At 38.3% G+C, this 20,082-nt stretch overlaps 1 protein-coding gene across 4 annotated transcripts in view; it reads left to right on the top strand.

The window, feature by feature from the left end:
• DCAF1 (DDB1 and CUL4 associated factor 1) overlaps window positions 1-20,082 on the top strand; it is a 68,178-nt gene that overhangs the window by 42,997 nt on the left and 5,099 nt on the right. For 3 of the 4 annotated variants that reach the window (XM_081321499.1, XM_081321500.1, XM_081321501.1), the window contains 7 exons: window positions 800-882; window positions 3,170-3,254; window positions 5,152-5,385; window positions 6,202-6,295; window positions 7,050-7,154; window positions 8,248-8,321; window positions 8,454-8,558. In XM_081321499.1, the coding sequence (XP_081177625.1) occupies window positions 800-882; window positions 3,170-3,254; window positions 5,152-5,385; window positions 6,202-6,295; window positions 7,050-7,154; window positions 8,248-8,321; window positions 8,454-8,558 (780 nt within the window). Of the gene's footprint in view, window positions 1-799; window positions 883-3,169; window positions 3,255-5,151; window positions 5,386-6,201; window positions 6,299-7,049; window positions 7,155-8,247; window positions 8,322-8,453; window positions 8,559-20,082 lie in introns of those variants that run through there. The other variant, XR_014025654.1, reaches the window with a different exon arrangement.

Here is a 20,082-nt window from a genome sequence, read left to right as displayed (position 1 = left end):
GGGGGGGGAGGGGCAGTGCTATGTTTTATAACGGCCGGAAATGCTTTATAGCCATAAAGCACCCTTTCTGAGGATGTTGTAGCTTCCAACGGTTGTTAAAACGACCAGTCATAAATCGAGGGCTACCTGTGAGCTATCATAGAGCTCTCTGTTCAGTATAGTGTAGTGTAGTGTAGTATAGTGTAGCATAAGATATGATATGATATATGATACAGCTTAGGGCAGGTAGGGAGGACTTATTAAAAAAAACAAAAGCAGGTTAATCACTAGAACGTATGAGTAAAGACAAAAAAGGGGCTTAGATGTTTTTAAACTTTTTTTCCCCCTGAAGATTGAGGACGAGATGAATTTCCAAAGCCAGTCTCTATTTCCTGCTCTTTGGAGATCATCGGCTTCTGCCTGAAATGAATCATTGTTCAGGACAGCTGATTTTGTAATAACCACCTGGTTTGACCAAGCCAACAGTATATTAGTGTTTTTATCTGTGTCTAATTGTGATCATACTGCCTTAAATTGGCAAGAGTGTTATCTGCCTAGAGCAGGGGTAGGCAACCTCGGCTCTTTTATGACTCATGGACTTCAACTCCCAGAATTCCTGAGCCAGCCAAGCTGGCTCAGGAATTCTGGGACTTGAAGTCCATGAGTCATAAAAGAGCCGAGGTTGCCTACCTCTGGCCTAGAGTGTTCTGTACCTTGTGACCTAGTTAGGAATTCCCCTTTCTCTTAAAAGAAACCCCACAAAATCTGTCCACATGCATAAAGAGTGTCTGCTTCTTTGAATTCTCTTCCCAAACTACAGGATGGTTCTTTATTGCTGACATCTGCTTCCTGGAGCCAGCCGCTTTCTGCATTGTGGGGAATGAAATCTGTCTTTGAAACCAAGTATGTACGCTTTACCTCCGTGTTTCTCATCCTCGGCAGCTTTAAGATGTGTGGACTTCAGTTTCCATAATTCCCCAACCCAACATACTAGGAGTTGAAGTCCACAAAGTTGCCCAGGTTAAGAAACAATACTCCTATATGTTGATTTAACTGTCTTGAATGGGCAGGGCATTAACTGGGCAACATTTTAATATTTAAAACCTTTTGGTTTTAAAGTCTCTATAATATTCAGGTTCTTTAAAGTAACCAAGACATGTGATACTTTTTTTCTGTTAGTTCCTGATTTAGTTATTGTGTATTTTTATTTATTTATTTTTATTTTTATTCCATTTACCGTATATACTTGAGTATAAGCTGACTCGAGTATAAGCCGAGACCCCCCAATTTCACCCCCAAAAACTGGGAAAAGTTGTTGACTCGAGTATAAGCCGATCCGCCGTTCTGCATGCCTCGGAGGCTGGATCCGCGCTCTGCAAGCCTCTGCCGCCAGGCAGGTCTCCGTTTTGTTCTGGGACTAGTTCCCTAGCCTTTTGGAGCTTTTGGTGTTCGCCCATCAGCTGTCTACGGGGAGGCAACAAAGCTGCCTCTCTAGGCTTTGAGAAAAGGCCCCTTGCACAAAAGGCAGCTTCAGGACGAGCTTCCAAAAACCCTTTCTTTCCTTAACGCCCTCCCCACCTTCCCCCAGAAAGCCATATTTCTTTTTTTTTATTGAAATTTTTTATTGAAGTTACAATATTATCCCCTCCCCAACCCACCCCAGAACCCCTCCCCCTCCCCCATATTTCTTCAATAACAAAAACATAAAAAGCTGGTTGGGATGTACTCGCTGATTTCCCCCCCCCCTTTTTTTAGATGCTAAAACTAAACTCTCCCTCTGCCTTCCAACCAATATCCCTTTTTAAAATCTTACCTTGGCTCCAGATGGAAGAGTAGAGGAACTAAGCTAGTAAGGAGAGAATTTTTTTCTGCAACTTTTTACTCCTGAAGTAGTAGTAGTAGTAATAGTAGTAGTAGGAATAATAATAATAAATCCCTAAAAGTTGTGCCAGAAAATGGAGGACGCTGGGTCTTTGCAAGTTTTAGCTGTCTGTCAGACTGCCTGAAAAGGGCGGCCTTCAGGCAGCCAGGCGGACAGCTAAAGCTTGCAAAGACCTAAAAGTTGTGCCAGAAAATGGAGGACGCTGGGTCTTTGCAAGTTTTAGCTGTCTGTCAGACTGCCTGAAAAGGGCGGCCTTCAGGCAGCCAGGCGGACAGCTAAAGCTTGCAAAGACCTAAAAGTTGTGCCAGAAAATGGAGGACGCTGGGTCTTTGCAAGTTTTAGCTGTCTGTCAGACTGCCTGAAAAGGGCGGCCTTCAGGCAGCCAGGCGGACAGCTAAAGCTTGCAAAGACCCAGCGTCCTCCATTTTCTGGCATAACCTTCGGAGATTACTTTAAAAAAAAAAAAAAACTTCAGAGGAAAAACAGCTGCAGAAACATTTTGTCTCCTTGCTGGCTTGGTTCATCTACTCTTCAGCCAGGAGGGAGTCCAAGGCCTAGAGAAGGAGAGCTTTGCAGCATCCCTATGGACAGCTGATGGGCAGACAGCTGATTAGCGGAGAAGGCTCTGAAAGTAGCACCAAAGCCTCGGCCGCGCACAAGTCCTCGGTAAGTTTTTTTGTTGACTGGAGTATAAGCCGAAGTGGAATTTTTCAGCCCAAAAAGTGGGCTGAAAAATTCGGCTTATACTCAAGTATATACGGTATATCCCGCCCTTCTCCGAAGACTCAGGGCGGCTTACAAGCTTAGCAGTATTGTTTATGCAAAGAGCCATGCTGGCATAGGGGTTAGAATGCAGATTCTGCACACAGTCAGGAATTTGATCCTGTCTGGCTCAAAGTTGATTCTGCCTTCCCTCCTCTGACCCAGATTGTTGAGGGCAATATGCTGACCCTGTAAAGACAGTGCTGTAAAGCACTGTGGAGGGATATATACTGTAAGTCTAAGTGCTATTGATATTAAAGATGTATTAAAATATGCTAGATCAGGGTTCCCCAACCCCCGGTCCGTAGACCGGTACCAGGCCGCAGCATGCCAGCAACGGGTCCGCAAACACAAGCAAAACCCCATCTGTGGGATTCAGGCAGCACACAAAACCACACACTCTCTGGTCGGTGGAAAAACCTTTCTCCACGGAACTGGTCCCTGGTGCCCAAAAGGTTGGGGACCTCTGTGCTAGATAAAAGCACAGATTTTTGAGTGACAGCTTTGTTCTTTCTAGTTGGCTGATGACGTGCTTTTTCTTCACAGGCATTCCTTCACGGATGACCATTATGTTGAGTTCAGTAAGCATTCTCAAGATAGGGTCATTGGCACCAAGGGGGACATTGCCCATGTAAGTATTGGTTGTTGATTCTCAGAAGAAATACAGGGTTACTTACAGGCCACAGCCATTTTTTAAGGACAGCACTTGAAAATACAGAGAGTGGAGTTATTCCTGAGAATTTATTTAATGGTTTGAAACCATTAAAGTGAGATTGGTGGTATATAAATTTAATTTTAAAAAAACCTAGGCTTTTGTCAATAAAATGAAAATCTGTAATCACTGCTGTTTATTTTTTAACAAACAGAAAAGTGGTGTTAAATGAAAAATATATTGATTAAGTATACTTTGGCATTATTTGAGAGAATTAGAAATGAGCTCAGAAGTGATCCAAAGATCAAATATCTTTTGTGGGATTAGATTAGGTATTCTTTCATATCAAAATGTGCAATATATTTTTCTCCAAGACACAACCCTTCTAGTTTTGAGCATCTGTAATTATAGCCCTAATAATTCATGAGAAAGGCTGTTTTCTGGAACATGTGCTGGAATTCATTCTTGAGAATTTATTCCTTTAAAAGCAAACCGGTTATACATCAGCAAATGTTTCCTAGTTGTAAAATAAATTATTGGAAGCTTTCAAGATAGAAACTATAGAATCTGGGTTTTTTTTTAATGATAGCAATTTAACTTAGAAAAAATAAAGATGAATGTTGAATCCAGTGTTCTGTGGGGAAAATTCTACTCAAAGGATACTCTCAGTAGAGGAAGGACGGTAGGATTTGAGTGGGATGATAACTGTAAATTTTGTGAATTTTTTTCTCTTTTAAAAGGAGGAGATGACATAGTTGCACTGCAAGAGAAAAGGAAGAGTTAGCGAAAGCCACGGTCCCATTGCTGCAGTTGTGTGGCACTGCTAGCTGTCAAACAACTGATTGGCATGCTCGGCATTGTGGCTTAGCATTGCTCTCAATTTTCTCACAAAATTCCAGAAATTGTTTCTTGTGACCTGGTACAAGTCAGCTCTAGCACATGCGGCATATATCTGTTTAAATCTTGGCACTTTTCCTTATGCTTTTATTCCTGCATGTTTACATTTAAGCAAGATGTTTTTCTCTGTTGATTTGCTATTCTTTCTGTTAGCCTTCAACTATAATCTGATCTGGGTTCATAATTTGGTCATTTGTGACAAGCTAAAATGTTTATTCTGAGCTTCAGCAAAGTGCAAGTGGCAGCTAAGAATCCTGGATGTAATCTATTCTGACAAAAAAGGTAAAAGTAATAGATGCTCAGAATATGAAAGAATAGATTACTTTATACAAACAATTTTAAGAGAAGGGAATAAGACTGTTAAGTGCTCTTGAGTATTTATAACAGAACGTTATCTTCTTCCTTTTTCTTTTATGAATCTTTTTCACTGTGTATTATATTGGGCATTATTATGTAACCCGCTGCCTCTAAGATCAGCTAGAATACTTTTCTGTCGCAAGCCAAAATAGTCTAGTATCGAATCATAGTTTTCAACCCAGCAGCTTTGCATCTCGTCATAGAATATTCTATGGCAGAGGAATGACTCCAGGAGAAGCGAGCAGCTGCCACGCTTCCCTCCTGAGTTATTAAGCGACAAGTAAAGTTCCTTTTTAGCCAAACATTTCCCTTAGTCATTTGGAGATGGAGGTCAAAGGATTTCTGAGGTTTGCGTGTGACACAAAATGGTCTGAGGTATTTAAAACCCTGGAATAAATAAAATTTAAAACTTAATTTGATGGTTAGATCAGTATTTCTTTGCCTCAACAAGTTTGAGACGTACAGGCTTCAACTCCCGAGTTCTCCAGCCAGCATGAGGAGAAGAAGGGAGATGGGGATCCATAGAGAGCGAGTGATTTGGAAACGGTTGCATGTGCTTTTTGGACAAAATATTTGACAGGTCTTGACTAAGTTATTTTCTTTTTCCTTTTTCATCTAAAAGATCTATGATATTCAGACTGGCAACAAGCTCTTGACTTTGTTTAACCCAGATCTTGCAAACAACTACAAGAAGAATTGCGCCACCTTTAACCCAACAGATGACCTTGTCTTAAACGATGGTGTCCTCTGGGATATTCGCTCTGCACAGGCTATTCATAAATTTGATAAATTCAATATGAACATCAGTGGTGTTTTCCACCCAAATGGACTGGAGGTCATAGTGAACACGGAAATCGTATCCTTTTTTTAACCTGAACTTCAGTGTCTGTTGGAATAGTAGAGGTCGGTAGGAAGAGTTTGCTTAATTGTTTCTTTTTTTAAAAAAAAAATTCCAGATTTATAATAAGGTCACACAACTTAAAAGAGTGTGACTCTCAGCAGCACATAAGATAAACCCAGTTATGGCATTCCACATCCCTTAATTGTGGAAGTAACATCAGGTTGGTAAGCTTTTTTGTTAAAGCGACTTAAGACTAAATATTTCAGCAGAAAGTATAAATAGTAGTGTTCTTTAGAACAGAAATTAACAAACTGCAGGCAGGTTTCTAAGAGTAGCTTTTGAAGAGATGGGTGGCTATACAAATCTGAATAATAAATAAGGTAAGAAAATTGGGCGCAATATGAGAAAAGCATGATGGGAGGAGAGATGGAAGCCATTTAGAAAATAATGGCTTCTGCCAAGTGATAAGGAGTATGGTGTGAATTGGAGAAGAAGCCAGAATAGGGTAGAATAGCAGAAACAAGAGAAAACACAGCACATTAATGAATCCAGATTTCTGGAAAGAAAAAAAAAACTTTTGGTATCCTGATAGTCTTGAGTATGGCTGAAGAGAAAAAGAAGTGGTAGAAAAACAGTGGAGTTATAAAATATCCTTTTGGGGTTTCCTTTGACTAAAATATGTTTTAGTTGTTCAAATATAATTGAACCGTAACTTTGTGTAATAGAATTACTATATCAATGGTTGTAATTACAACGAGAAAGAGAGAGAGAGAGATCCTTTGCTGATATCCCTTATGTATGGTGCAGAATTCTCCTTAATGACCTCTCCAGTGGGACTTGCGGACTTTCCACTTGTTACATACAGTGCCTGCTTTGGATCAATGCCGTGTTGTTTTCAACCATACTGGGACAGTTATGTATGGAGGTAATGACTGATTTTCATCATGTGTTAGCATCAGCGGAGCTATAGATTTTGTTTTGCCCTGCTTTCTAGCACACCCCCCAAACAGCACAATTGGTACCGCCAAGATTAGGCGAGTGAAAAGTTCTTGAGTTGGCAGTAGACTTCAGAAGAGGCTGAGGTCTTAGCTCATTTTTGACTTCTAAAGATCGTGGTTCAATCTCTGGCATTTTCACATAGGCTGGGGAAAGATTGTAATCTGAAGATCTGGAGAGCAATTGTCAGTCAGAGTCAAGGGAGTTAAGAGAGAAGATTTCTGATTCATTAAAGCAACTTTCTATGTTCCTGTACATATTTACATAAACAGTACCCTGCTGATTGTACTCCTGGCCTATCTTGGCCAGCAGTCTGCTCTCACAATGGTCAATCAACTGCATAAGGATGGTTTATATGGACTTCTCTGGAAATTTGCTTGATATTTTCCGTTACTTTTTTTAAGGTGCCTTTTTCTCCCTATTTAGCTTTGTTGCTCTATTTGGTGTTCTTTGAATCTTAAGACAAAATGAATCATAACTTACTAGCAGGGAATTTAAAATGTTAATCTAAAGTATACTACAGTTGTATGGCTCAGTATTTTCTGATTGTTTGATAATCTTATTCAGTTCTAGGAGCAAATATGTATTTAAAAACAAAAAGATTCATTTAAACTTCTAAAGCTTCTTTGTTTCTTATGCTTCCTCTCCTTATATTTCCTAAACATATTTTCTTTGTTGATCAGCTATGCTACAAGCAGATGATGAAGATGATCTGCTGGAAGAAAGAATGCGAAGTCCTTTTGGGTCATCCTTCAGGACATTCAATGCAACAGACTACAAACCAATTGGTAAAGACTATAATTATTCCTACTGAAGTAAGCTGGGTGAAATTATTATTTCAGTTGTTCTGCTAAGAAACAGTACCTCCATTTCCTATCATGGTATCTACCAGAATGTAAATTTGGTTAAACATCAAAAAGGGATTTTTCTTCAAAAATAGAGAAAGAAAATATAGGGGGAACGAAATGCCAAATATATTTTTAAAAAAAACCTCAAAATTTGTTCAGAGTTAAGAACAGTAAAGGTGTATTTCCAAGACCAAATATTCAAAGAAATCATAACAGGTGGAAGGGAAATATCCACCTTTCTTTTCCTTTCATACTACACGGGGAAAAATAAAGTATTACCTTTTTATTGGTGATGTGTACTACTTGAGGCAAAGTGCAGAGCATCAGTTCAGAATCTGTTCAAGATTTGTTAGTAGAGGCATCAAAATATTGCTTAATAACAGTATGTGAATATCTCCCTCCCACATGCTCTTGAAGTAAAATGCGGGGGAATTAGAACGTTGTGTCATCATGAGTTACAGACTGACTTTCAAGGTGCATGTGATTCCTCTGGCCTCCATTTTGCTATTCCAGAGTACTTCTGGATTCTGATTAAATTTATTACTATGTTTTTTTTAAATATTTGGTCTGCCCCCCTAAATCTTTGTACATTTTGAACTCTATAGTTAAAAAAGGAAGGGGAGCCAAAACTTTTCTTTTTCTTCCTTGATCATTTCTTCTGTTAGTAATTTTATTGTATGACCGGAGACATGCTTTCTATGATCCTCAGAGCTAAAAAAACCCCAAAAACTATTGTAGATCCCCAGCTGAAAATATTGCATCTTGGTGTATTTCAGAGCTGTATGTGTAAAAATATCTTTTTGATATAGGTCTTATAAATTGCAGCAAGGAATTGCCTTTTCTACTCTACACCACCATTTTATCTTCTGTCTCTCTTCACCAGGCCATTCTTTTGTGTGGAGCTTGGCCTTGGGGTTATAGATGTACAGTAGATAAGATACCTAAAGTAAGATCTTACAAGCCTATAGTCTACTTACCCAGCTCTGGGACTTTCCAGAGTCCTCTTGACTTCATTACATGTGTTTTTTTCCAGCCACCATTGATGTGAAAAGAAACATCTTTGATCTATGTACGGACACAAAGGATTGTTATTTAGCTGTTATCGAGGTAAATTTTATTCCCTGTGACCAGTGGTAAATATATAAAATTATAATTGAAGAAAAATAGAAATATAGTGTTCCTTCATTAATGGCTTTGACTGAAAAATTAATTTGCTAGTGCTGTTGATTCCTTTTGTAGAACCAAGGAAGTATGGATGCCATGAACATGGATACCGTTTGCAGGCTTTATGAAGTGGGCAGGCAGCGTTTGGCAGAAGATGAGGAGGATGAGGAAGAAGATCAGGTGAGAAGCAGAATACCCTTTTGGAAGTTAAAGACTAACTTATGTAGCTGAAACATTTGAAAAGATCTCCTGTGTTATCAGGACACCCATCCCCACACCACAGCTACTATGCCTTGAATTCTGACGAGTGTGCCTTGTTTCTGGTGACAGGCTGTTAGAAACTTTTGACTTATTAAGTGCTTAATTACGTAGCTGTGTGATTAAACTGGTCAGTCAGTACATCTAATGAGGTAGCTATGCTTATAATTCTGTCCAGGATGTGAAGAAGACAAATGTCTTCTTATGGTGATTTGTGGAATTTCTTGGTATTCTTCCAGTGCTTTTGCTTCAGGTAGCCATGGGAAGGCTTGGCTGTGAAACTGTTCCTGGCTAAGTAGGAGGAACGATGCAAACTTCCATTGTTTTGCCGACATACCTGCAGTTAGCCATTCTGAAAATGATTATTAATCCTTGTGCTTAGGTCTGCAAAAGATAACATATACAGTTGAGGTATATGCTCAGCTGCCACTTTTGATGCATTTTGGTGTTGGATGAACTGTGTTTGTGACTTATATGGAGAATGACATTATTATTATTTCAGCAGAAATATTGGTGTTTATACAGATAAATTGTCATGGCAAAGTTTAAGAGGATAAAACAAGGAAATAGCTTTTGCAATTAGAATTTCTGATTTCTCTATTAGGGTAGATTCATTAGGCAGGACTTGACTAATTTAATCTTTTTCAAAACTGATTTTTATTCTTTGCCGTTGGCATGCCGTTTAGTTTTTTGTAGGTGCTGATTGTGATCCAGGCCTAATAACAAATACTAAAGTTTTCATTGCTAATCTTGTTTTATTACTCCATCTGTTATGAAGTCTAGTGTTTTCTTTAGGCTGCAGGCTCCTTTCTCAACGTGTTAATATTTTTTTTCTGTTTTCTGAAAGACACAGACATTGGTTTCGCTTTTAAAAATCCTTAACACACATTCCGTATCTTTTCCTGGAATGCTCTGTTGCTATAAAAGGTTGGGATAAGATTTGGACTTAGGCTGGCCCTCCTGGTGATACGCACTTCTGTTTTAGTGTTTGCTTTTCTGACAATATTTTCATCTCCTCCAAGGATAATGGAGGATGAGTTGCAGTGCATAGTCAATCTTAGAGACAGATACATATTTGTTTCTTAAATAGAAACACAGAACGATTCCTTGGGACTTTTAGAGAAAGCTGCTTTTACAAGAATAGTTGCAGTTTTGGTAGGTCTCTACTGTTGCTCTACTGTTACTGTTAATGACTTTTAAACCTTTTACATTTCGGCTACATAAGATTTCAGAAGACAAAAGTGTGCTGTTTCAAATCTTTGTAACTACACATCGTAAAGGCATGTTGAGATTGCCTAGAAAACTAAGCTAAACTGGTTCAGTGCATGGTGAGGTTATCTTCCCGTGCCCAGCTCTTTCTGTCCCCTCATAGTAGGTTTGATCCTGCAACTTGTACCAGTCATTACGTTTGGGTTTCCTAATTGGGCTACCCGGATGAGAAATAGCTATCGGTGCCTCTGCTCTCAGAAACCTGGCTCTTTGAGCTATCTGGTCTGGACTGAGGGGTTTAATGTTTTTAAAATTGTGATTTAATTTTTGTGGCTAGACTTAATTTAATTTATTTTAATTTATTTTAATTTTATATTGGATTGTTTTTAAATTTTGCCTTGTAAACCGCCCTGAGTCCTTTGGGAATAGGGCGGTATATAAACCGAATAGATAGATAGATAGATAGATAGATAGATAGATAGATAGATAGATAGATAGATAGATAGATAGATAGATAAATAGTCCTGTTTCCAGATATGCTCACAGTCTTTTACCATTAATAAACTTGGGGAAGTTTTTTCTAAAATTGTTTTGTAATCCATCTTTTATTAGGATTAGTACAATACCAAATTAGTATTCCTTCCTGAATAGAAATTTGCCAGTATATAGAATTTCCCCATCCTGGTTTGTACAGTATCATAGCTGAGTGTGCTGAGAAAAAAAACGGTGCTGTTAAGATTCCAGCTCCATTCCTTTTGTTTGTACAGAAGGGGCAGAGAGTGTTGTTCAGTGCTGCTTTCATCATTGCCTCCTCCTCCTCCTCCTCTTGGACCACCTCCCAGAACCCCTTCTGGTGATTGCAGGGTGAATATGAGCCTGGCTAAAAGCAGCAGCAATCTGCTTATGGGGTAATAGCTGTGTATTTTTTGTGCGATAACTACTTATTTAATAGTGTTGGAAAGCTACCCTGCACTTTACTTCATTCTTATTATGGCACATTGCCCAGCATTGCATACAGCTCAAGGGTCTCAGCTCTTCTTTGAATGTATGTCTGATTCTCTTAGTACAAAGTAAAGACTTCAGCGGCTGAATCACAAAAGTCACAAAACGAGGTGCTTGTATGAAACATCTTCTCCATCCAGTTCTTCCTTTGCAGCACCACAAATATTTTGTGGACCTCTGGTAAAAATGATCAGGAACAAAAAGTCAGGCTGTCTCCTCTAGCCTTAGTGCAGCATGGTCATGGCAGCATGATTGTTAATGTAAAAAAGTTGATTAGTTGCATATCTTTGTTGTAAATATTTAGGCCTTTTTAATGTGCTCGAATAAAAAGGCAACTAAAACTGCAGAAAGGAAAATCACTTTGGAATGCAAATGTTTGAGAAATCACGTAAATGTAAAGGAATCAAAGTTCCCTTTTGATAGAAAAAAAAATTATGTAACACACATGCTTTATTTGTTTGAAACAGTTGTTCTAGCTCATAATAATTTTCAGTGTGCAGCATTAAAGGCTGTTAATGCTACTTATTATGAAAACTGGTGGTACATTGCGGAAGGCATAACGTGATGAAATTTCATTAGACATCTTGTTCTCCAGCCTGTTTGATTATGGATATGAATTACTTATTAACTGTTAGTGGATTATGTTTCTCAAAAAAAAAAATACTGCTTTTCCATAATGCATCCAAAATATTTGCAATATTTTGGATGCATTCCTCTTAGTATTCCAGCCAATCTTATCAGTTATTTTAATCATTAGGGAATATGGCAAATCACAGTTAACTTTCAAGCTCAAATAATAGTCTTGAAGAACTAGCTCTCTGGAGCTCTTTTAAGTACTCTATGCAGGGCTATACAAATTTACCATGTCACAAAAAAATAAAATACAGCAGTATACTCAATACAGCTAGTTAACAATGACAATTGGGAACAGAATTTCTGTTGCTAAGTAACGTCGCAAGACTGTGCTGCTTATTGATGGAAATTCTGGTACTTCTGATTGCTGTCATTATGCAAATAACCACAATCATTAAATTAAGGTGTCTTGTGGTCACCATTGGCGGCAACCTGCTGGCTTCCCCGTTGACTCTGCTTGTAGGAAAGGTCCCAAACGGCAATCACATGACCGTGGGGACATAACCCACGTTTGTATGAGGACATTTGTAAGTGTGAGGCCCTGTTATAACTGCCACTTCTTGTTCGTCACCATTGAACTCCAAAGGGTTGCTGAACTAGTAAAACAAAGAACTGTCTTTTCTGATAAATGTTTTTTTTATTAAAGAGTTTTACAAAAACAAGATTTTACAATATATCCCCAAATCCCCCCCACCCCAAACCCGCCCACTTCCCCCCCCCACTTCCCAGAGCTAAATACAGGATTATAGTTATAATAATCATATTCTAAATAAAAATTATACATAATATAAAATTAACCAAGTTCATAATGTGCTTTAACTCCCCTTTAACAAAAATACATACAAAATACTAAAACTAAAATCAATAACAATATCCCTCTAAAATCTACTCATAAGCTAAATGGAACTTTTTAGTCCCATATTTATTCTAAATATAATCTATCCATCTCCTCCAAACTGAAATATATCTTTCCTGTGAATGATCTTTCAAGTAAGCAGAAATCTTAGACATTTCTGCAAGATTCGAAACTTTAAACACCCATTCTTCTATAGTGGGCAACTATCCTTCTTCCAATATTGCCCCACCAGTAACCGTGCTGCTGTTATCATATTCAACATCAAGTTAGTTTCTTTAACATCACAATCTACAACAATACCCAATAAAAACAATTGCGGAGAGAACTTTATCTTTCTCTTAAAAATCTTTTGAATGTTCCACCAAATTTTAATCCAAAAAGCTTTTATATTTCTACAAGTCCACCACATGTGAAAATAGGTAGCATCCAAACTACCACATCTCCAACATTTAGACAGCCTAACTTTTCTGATAAATGTTTAATTTCCCCTTAAATACTGGGATTTCTAAATCACGATAAATAGAGAGTGATATTTATTTGAAATTCCTTTGATTTCTTTTACTGATAAAAGCTTGGCCTTAGAGCAAACATTGTTTGTCTTGCTCACAAAAATTGGACGGTACTTTATATTAATGGGATTGTTTGTTGGTCCAGCTCAGTGTATTCTATACTCACTGGTAGTGTGGCTCTCCATGGGCTGTTCACGGGGTCTTTTCTGTTACCAAATTCCTTTTTACCCCAATATATATTGCAGGCAAAGCTTGTATTCTAACATGGATCATGTTATTCTCTAATCTCACACTGTATGAAGACACTGAATGTTACTTATGGAATCCAAACAGGACAAATGTAAGATGCAACATTTGTACTTGTAGGTGCTGAGTTACTGTTTTAGTGGCTAAATTGTACAATGGCAATAACAGTGTTTTACCTCTTCACTCCAGTTTTGCATCTGTTAAAAAGTGTTTGCTGTGTTACATATATTCTGTCTGTTCATGTTTTCTGGATCTACGTTAAGAATCCTAAGCCTATGGTTAAGAATCTTGCTTTCTGTGCGCTGATAAGTACAGCCAGGTCTGTATTATATTTGGATGAACCGTGAGGAGTTTGAATGCATTTAGAGGCCAAGCCCTAAAGGTATAAGCAATTGTATCTTATACAAGATCTCTGTGCTATTTAGATGGAAGAATACATTACCTCAAATTTAAGGTAGGCAATAAATATTTGGAAATGGAAATATTCATAAATGGAGCTAAAAGAATGTTATTTTTTTACACTTACATATTCAGAACAATATTTTTGAATAAAATTTGTATTCAGAAACAGTAAACAGCATTTAAGTTGGAAATAGGCTTTGAAACGGAGATGAGCACCGGCCCCTAGAGTCGGAAACGACTAGCACGCATGTGCGGGGGATCCTTTACCTTTACTTTTTTAAACAGAAAGAATATATTTTCAGGGAAAGATAATTTGTTTACTAGAGGTTAACATAAAACAAGAAACTAGAGAAAGTTGAATTTTATTTAGAGATAGTTACAGACGGTGGCAGGATTTGGACACGATGTGGAATAGCAGTTTGAGTTTTGGAGCAGAAAGATCTTCATTCTGCTGTACCACAGAAAATCATGTAGCAACAGAAGCTCTTTTGCTAATGACTTTCTTTCGACCCACCTTATTTCACAGTGTTATATTATGGAGGAAAATAGGGAGTGCTAAGACCTCCTAAAGAAAAAGGGAAAAATAAACCCTGTAAACAAACAAGTTTCATTTATTGTTACCTATGTTCTTAGGTCCATAAAACTATTGCAGCCAGAAGCAGTTGCTTGGAAATGTTTTGCTTCTGTGTTCAGTTAATTATACTTTGGCACTCTCCTGACTCCTTTAATACTGTTGTTGCACTAGTTACACAAACTAATGTTTGGTTTGTCTTCAATTTTAGATATAATAACTAGTTAAAAGAAAGAAAGAAATTTCTTTGTAGTAACACCAAAATAGGGTTAGATTGAAGTAGCCATTTTTATATGGTAGAATACTCTACCATAAAATATTTAAAAGCAGAGTTTAGATATGAAAATAATATGACTTAATATTTCCCATGTAGTATTTAATAGTTAATAATTTCATGGTTAATAGTTATTGTCAAAAGTTTGTGCTCCATATATATATTTAACATGGTTTAGTTGCAACTCTATGTTGTACACCAATTGGCAAATCTGGATTTGTTTCTGTGTAATATCTTAAAAGGTTCCCACATTCAAGGAGTTCTTCCTAAAAATAAAAGTCCTATATGTGAGAAAGTTAAAAAAAAAAAGTAACAGCAGGAGAAAAGATAATTGATATTAGGGACTCAATCAAACCAAAGTTTTTTATTGGACTTCATTTTGGATAACATAACATAAAAATACGTGATTATTTAGACAACATGCAACAAATTTCAAATCAGGATAATATTGGTGAATTTCATCAAAGCAGGTATTACTTTTTGGTAGAAAATTGGGTCAGAAATGAATTTTCTTGGATATAAAAATACTGCATTTTTTAAAGATTTCATTAGTGAAATATGTTTTATAGAGTAAGAATAATTGTCTAAAATAGTGCTTATAAAATGGAATATATCTTTAATAATTTAAGACTTGGTTAGAGGAAAGAAAAGTGCATACTTTTTAATATATAGATATTATAGCAGTTGTAGATGTTGCTATAGCAATTGGGATTTGGGGATTTTTTCAGTGCTAAATCAAAACATAAAGAACCAGTTGTATCATTCTTTCCTGGATTTTAAAAAAGGACTGCCATTTCAAATACATGCAAATAGTCCTCAACTTACTATCATTTTTAGTGACTATTCAAAGTTATGATGGTGCTGAAAAAAGTGATATTGGCCAGCCCTCGCATTTATGACCATCGTAATGTCCCCATGGCAACTGGCATATGTTTACATTGATTGCAGTGTCCCAGAGTCACGTTTTACTATTTGTGACCACCCTAGGGGGCTTCTAACAACCAAAGTCAATAGGAGAAACTGGATTTGCTTAAACATATCATGATTCACTTAATGACCAAAGTGATTCACTTAATGATCACAGCAAAAAGGTTGTAAAATCATGACTTATTTAATGACAGCATTGCTTAGCAACAGAAGTTAAGTCCCAATTGTGGCTGTGAGTCAAGAACTGCTGTAATGAATCTGCAAACTTTTTTAAAAAGCTTTTATCATTAGTAATAGGGATTACAGCCTTCTGATTTTTTTCTTAAATACTGAATGTTTAGATACTTTTTATATAAAGTAATTAATGGCTAGTTTTGAATTCATGATCTCTTTTAAAAATCGGGAGACTGCATGCCCATAATGGGTGAGATAGTATGTACTGTATTTACCATGAGTCATGGTGGTGCAGTGGTTAGAATGCAGTATTGCAGGCTAATTCTTCCAACTGCCAGCAGTTCAATTCCGAGCAGCCCAAGGTTGACTCAGCCATCCATCCTTCCAAGGTCAGTAAAATGAGGACCCAGATTGTTGGGGACAATGTGCTGACTCTTGAAACGCTTGGAGCATGCTATAAAGCACTATGGAGTGGTATATAAGTCTAAGTGCTATTGCTATTGCTATGGATGTATGTATTTTCCCATATATAAATATTTTGAGCTGCCAGTTTCTCCCTCTGAAAAAGTCTATACTAATATGAAGATCAGTTTCCCAGGTCTAATGAGGAATTTAAAACTAAAGGGGCTTTAATGAAAGTCTAATTGACAGTGGCTGTGTCAAGGTTCCAACAGTCAGAGACAAATAAAGCAGAACTCCGAGGCTTGGACATTCCTCAAAGAGCATGTTTATTAGTTGCAAAGTATCATCAGCATGTCAAAAGTGAAGCCAAGTTCGTTTTATACAGTTTAGCAATAAGCTTCCATTATTTAGATATAGCATGAAATGTGTACATTGAAGAATGGGCTACTCTGGCCCCTATGGGAATCTCCTTGGCCTTTGGTAGGGCTCACCAACTGCTAATAGGAACAAAAACTTGCAACTTCATTTATATTTATATTTATATTTATATTTATATTTATATTTATATTTATTTATTTGATTTATATACCGCCCTTCTCCCGAAGGACTCAGGGCGGTGTACAGGGCAATAAATATCGAAAATACAAGGTACAAAAGTTAAAAGAAAATTAAATAATTATGCCCAATGCAATAGATAATTAAAATCAATATTAAAACACCAAACCCATCAGACCAGGCCGGCTTGTTCGAATAAATAAGTTTTCAGATCACGGCGGAAAGAGCGAAGGTCGGGAGCCATCCGGAGCTCAACCGGTAAGCGGTTCCAAAGGTCTGGCGCGCCCACAGAGAACGCCCTCCCCCTGGGGGGGTCACCAGTCAACATTCTCTGACCGGTGGCACCCTGAGGAGGCCCTCTCTGTGGGAGCGCACTGGACAAAGGGAAGTTGACGCCGGCAGCAGGTGCTCCCGTAGGTAATCCGGACCCATGCCATGTAGGGCTTTATAGGTCATCACCAGCACCTTGAATCTCACCCGGAGGGCAACTGGAAGCCAATGCAGCTCACGGAGCAGAGGTGTAACATGGGAGTATCGGGAGACCCCCAACACAACTCGTGCGGCTGCATTCTGCACCAGCTGAAGCCTCCGAGTGGTCCTCAAGGGCAGCCCCATGTAGAGAGCATTGCATTAGTCTAAATGAGAGGTCACGAGCGCATGAGTGACCGTATGCAAGGCATCCCGGTCCAGATAGGGCCGCAACTGGTGCACCAGGCAAACCTGGGCGAAGTTAAACCTTCTCTCTTCAGTGATCTTGATGTGAGCTTGCAGGTTTCCCTCTTCACAGAACCATAAAACTGTGAAATATGTTTAGATTATCTACAGCTGAAGCTTTTACCTGAATGCATGTGCAGTTCTGGTGGTGGTGTGTGAAACTGGAAATATGGTTAGCTGTGGACAAAAGATCTACTGTGTAACAACATAGTTTTATTCGTTGCCTATAGATTAAAAATTGCTTTTTCTTCATTTAATTTATCAGTGGAGATGACTGATGGATCAGGAAGAGATCACTCTCGAGAAATAAGAAAAGATATGTTCCCGCTAATGTGTATCACTAGATTATATTGCCAGTCTGAATAGTTTACTTTTATTAGAAGTATGCTAAGATTGCATTGGGGCATTCCATTTTGTGCTTCGTTGTAAGAAAGCAAACTACAGCAATGCAAATACACAGCATTTTGAAAAATATTTGGCCAATTAATTGAGGTGGCTTTTATCATAAATGCCACTATTTCTGCACAGGATATATTAATAGGTTTACATTGAAGACCTGTGCGGTTTGACTATGTTGTTAATAAATTTTAATGAATTAACATAATTATGTATAGCTTAGCCATTTTCATAACTGAATTGCATTTTAAGTATGACATGTTTTGGCCCGGGATACTTGCAGGACCATCTGCTGCCGGGAACAAATTCCCATCGTCCAGTACGCTCACACAGAGAAGGCCTCCTCAGGGTACCGTCAGCTAGGCAATGTCGGCTGGCGACCCCCAGGGAGAGGGCCTTCTCTGTGGGAGCGCCAGCCCTATGGAATCAGCTCGCCCCTGAGCTTCGGATGGCCCAAAATCTCCAATCCTTTCGCCGCGGCCTCAAAACACTCCTTTTTCCACCAGGCTGACCTGGACTGACAGGCATTTTAATTAATTATATTTAGAATTTTTAATTTATTTTTTAGTTTTTAATTTTAATTTATTGCACAGATGTTTTTAATTTTATTTTTATCTTGATTTCTGTACTTATTATATGTTTTGTTGTTAGCCGCCCTGAGTCCTTCGGGAGATAGGGCGGGATATAAATCCCATCAATAAATAAATAAATAAATAAATCCCACTCATCTTGATATATCAATGCAGGGTGAAAAGATGTATGCTAATGAATAAAGTGAAATGATTCCTTCTTTAAAAAGGAGTGATTGTCTTGTTGAGAAATAATGCTATTATTACACTAATTGACATATTGTCTTTTACAGTTTACAGTTTATACTGTTTTAGAAAATAGTAGAATTTGATTGTTGAATCATTGGAGGAAGGGTCAGTAAGAACCTTTTACTTTGAATGTAAAGTATGGGAATATCTTTGAGTAGTTAGGGGGCTGGAAGCTGAAACATACAGGTGAAACTCGAAAAATTAGAATATCGTGCAAAAGTTCATTTATTTCAGTAATGCAACTTAAAAGGGGAAACTAATATATGAGATAGACTCTTTACATGCAAAGCAAGATAGTTCAAGCCGTGATTTGTCATAATTGTGATGATTATGGCGTACAGCTCATGAAAACCCCAAATCCACAATCTCAGAAAATTAGAATATTACATGCAATCAATAAAACAAGGAGTGTACATAGAACAATATCGGATCTCTAAAAAGTATAAGCATGCATATGTGCTCAGTACTTGGTTTGGACCCCTTTTGCAGCAATTACTGCCTCAATGCGGCGTGGCATGGAAGCTATCAGCCTGTGGCACTGCTGAGGTGTTATGGAAGACCAGGATGCTTCAATAGCGGCCTTCAGCTCTTCTGCATTGTTCGGTCTCATGTCTCTCATCTTTCTCTCGGCAATGCCCCATAGATTCTCTATGGGGTTCAGGTCAGGCGAGTTTGCTGGCCAATCAAGCACAGTAATCCCACGATCATTGAACCAGGTTTTGGTGCTTTTGGCAGTGTGGGCAGGTGCCAAGTCCTGCTGGAAAATGAAGTCAGCATCCCCATAAAGCTCGTCTGCGAAAGGAAGCATGAAGTGCTCCAAAATCTCCTGGTAGACGGTTGCATTGACCCTGGACTTAATGAAGCACAGTGGACCAACACCAGCAGATGACATGGCTCCCCAAATCAACACAGACTGTGGAAACTTCACACTGGACTTCAAGCATCTTGCAGTATGTGCCTCTCCATTCTTCCTCCAGACTCTGGGTCCTTGGTTTCCAAATGAGATGCAAAAGTTGCTCTCATTAGAAAAGAGGACTTTGGACCACTGAGCAACAGACCAGGTCTGTTTTTCTTTAGCCCAGGTAAGACGCTTCTGACATTGTTTGTTGTTCAGGAGTGGCTTGACAAGAGGAATACGACATTTGAAGCCCATGTCCAGGATCCGTCTGTGTGTGGTGGCTCTTGATGCACTGACTCCAGCCTCAGTCCACTCCTTGTGAAAGTCCCCAACACTTTTGAATGGCCTTTTCCTGACAATCCTCTCCAGGCTGCGGTCATCCCTGCTGCTTGTGCACCTTTTTCTTCCACACTTTTCCCTTCCACATAACTTTCTATTAATGTGCTTTGATACAGCACTTTGGGAACATCCAACTTCTTTTGCAATTACCTTTTGAGGCTTTTCCTCCTTATGGAGGGTGTCAGTGATGGTTTTCTGCACAACTGTCAGGTCAGCAGTCTTCCCCATGATTGTGATTCCTACTGAACCAGACTGAGAGACCATTTAAAGGCTCAGGAACCCTTTGCAGGTGTTGTGGCTTAATTAGCTGATTAGAGTGGGACACTTTGAGCCTAGAATATTGCACCTTTTCACAATATTCTAATTTACTGAGATTGTGGATTTGGGGTTTTCATGAGCTGTACGCCATAATCATCACAATTATGACAAATCACGGCTTGAACTATCTTGCTTTGCATGTAATGAGTCTATCTCATATATTAGTTTCCCCTTTTAAGTTGCATTACTGAAATAAATGAACT

This window comes from Vipera berus (genome assembly GCF_964194415.1).
Source record: "Vipera berus genome assembly, chromosome: 2".
In the NCBI taxonomy this organism is placed as follows: Eukaryota; Metazoa; Chordata; class Lepidosauria; order Squamata; family Viperidae; genus Vipera; species Vipera berus.
Note: the sequence above shows the minus strand (reverse complement) of the source record. Positions and strands in the feature narration are given on the sequence as shown.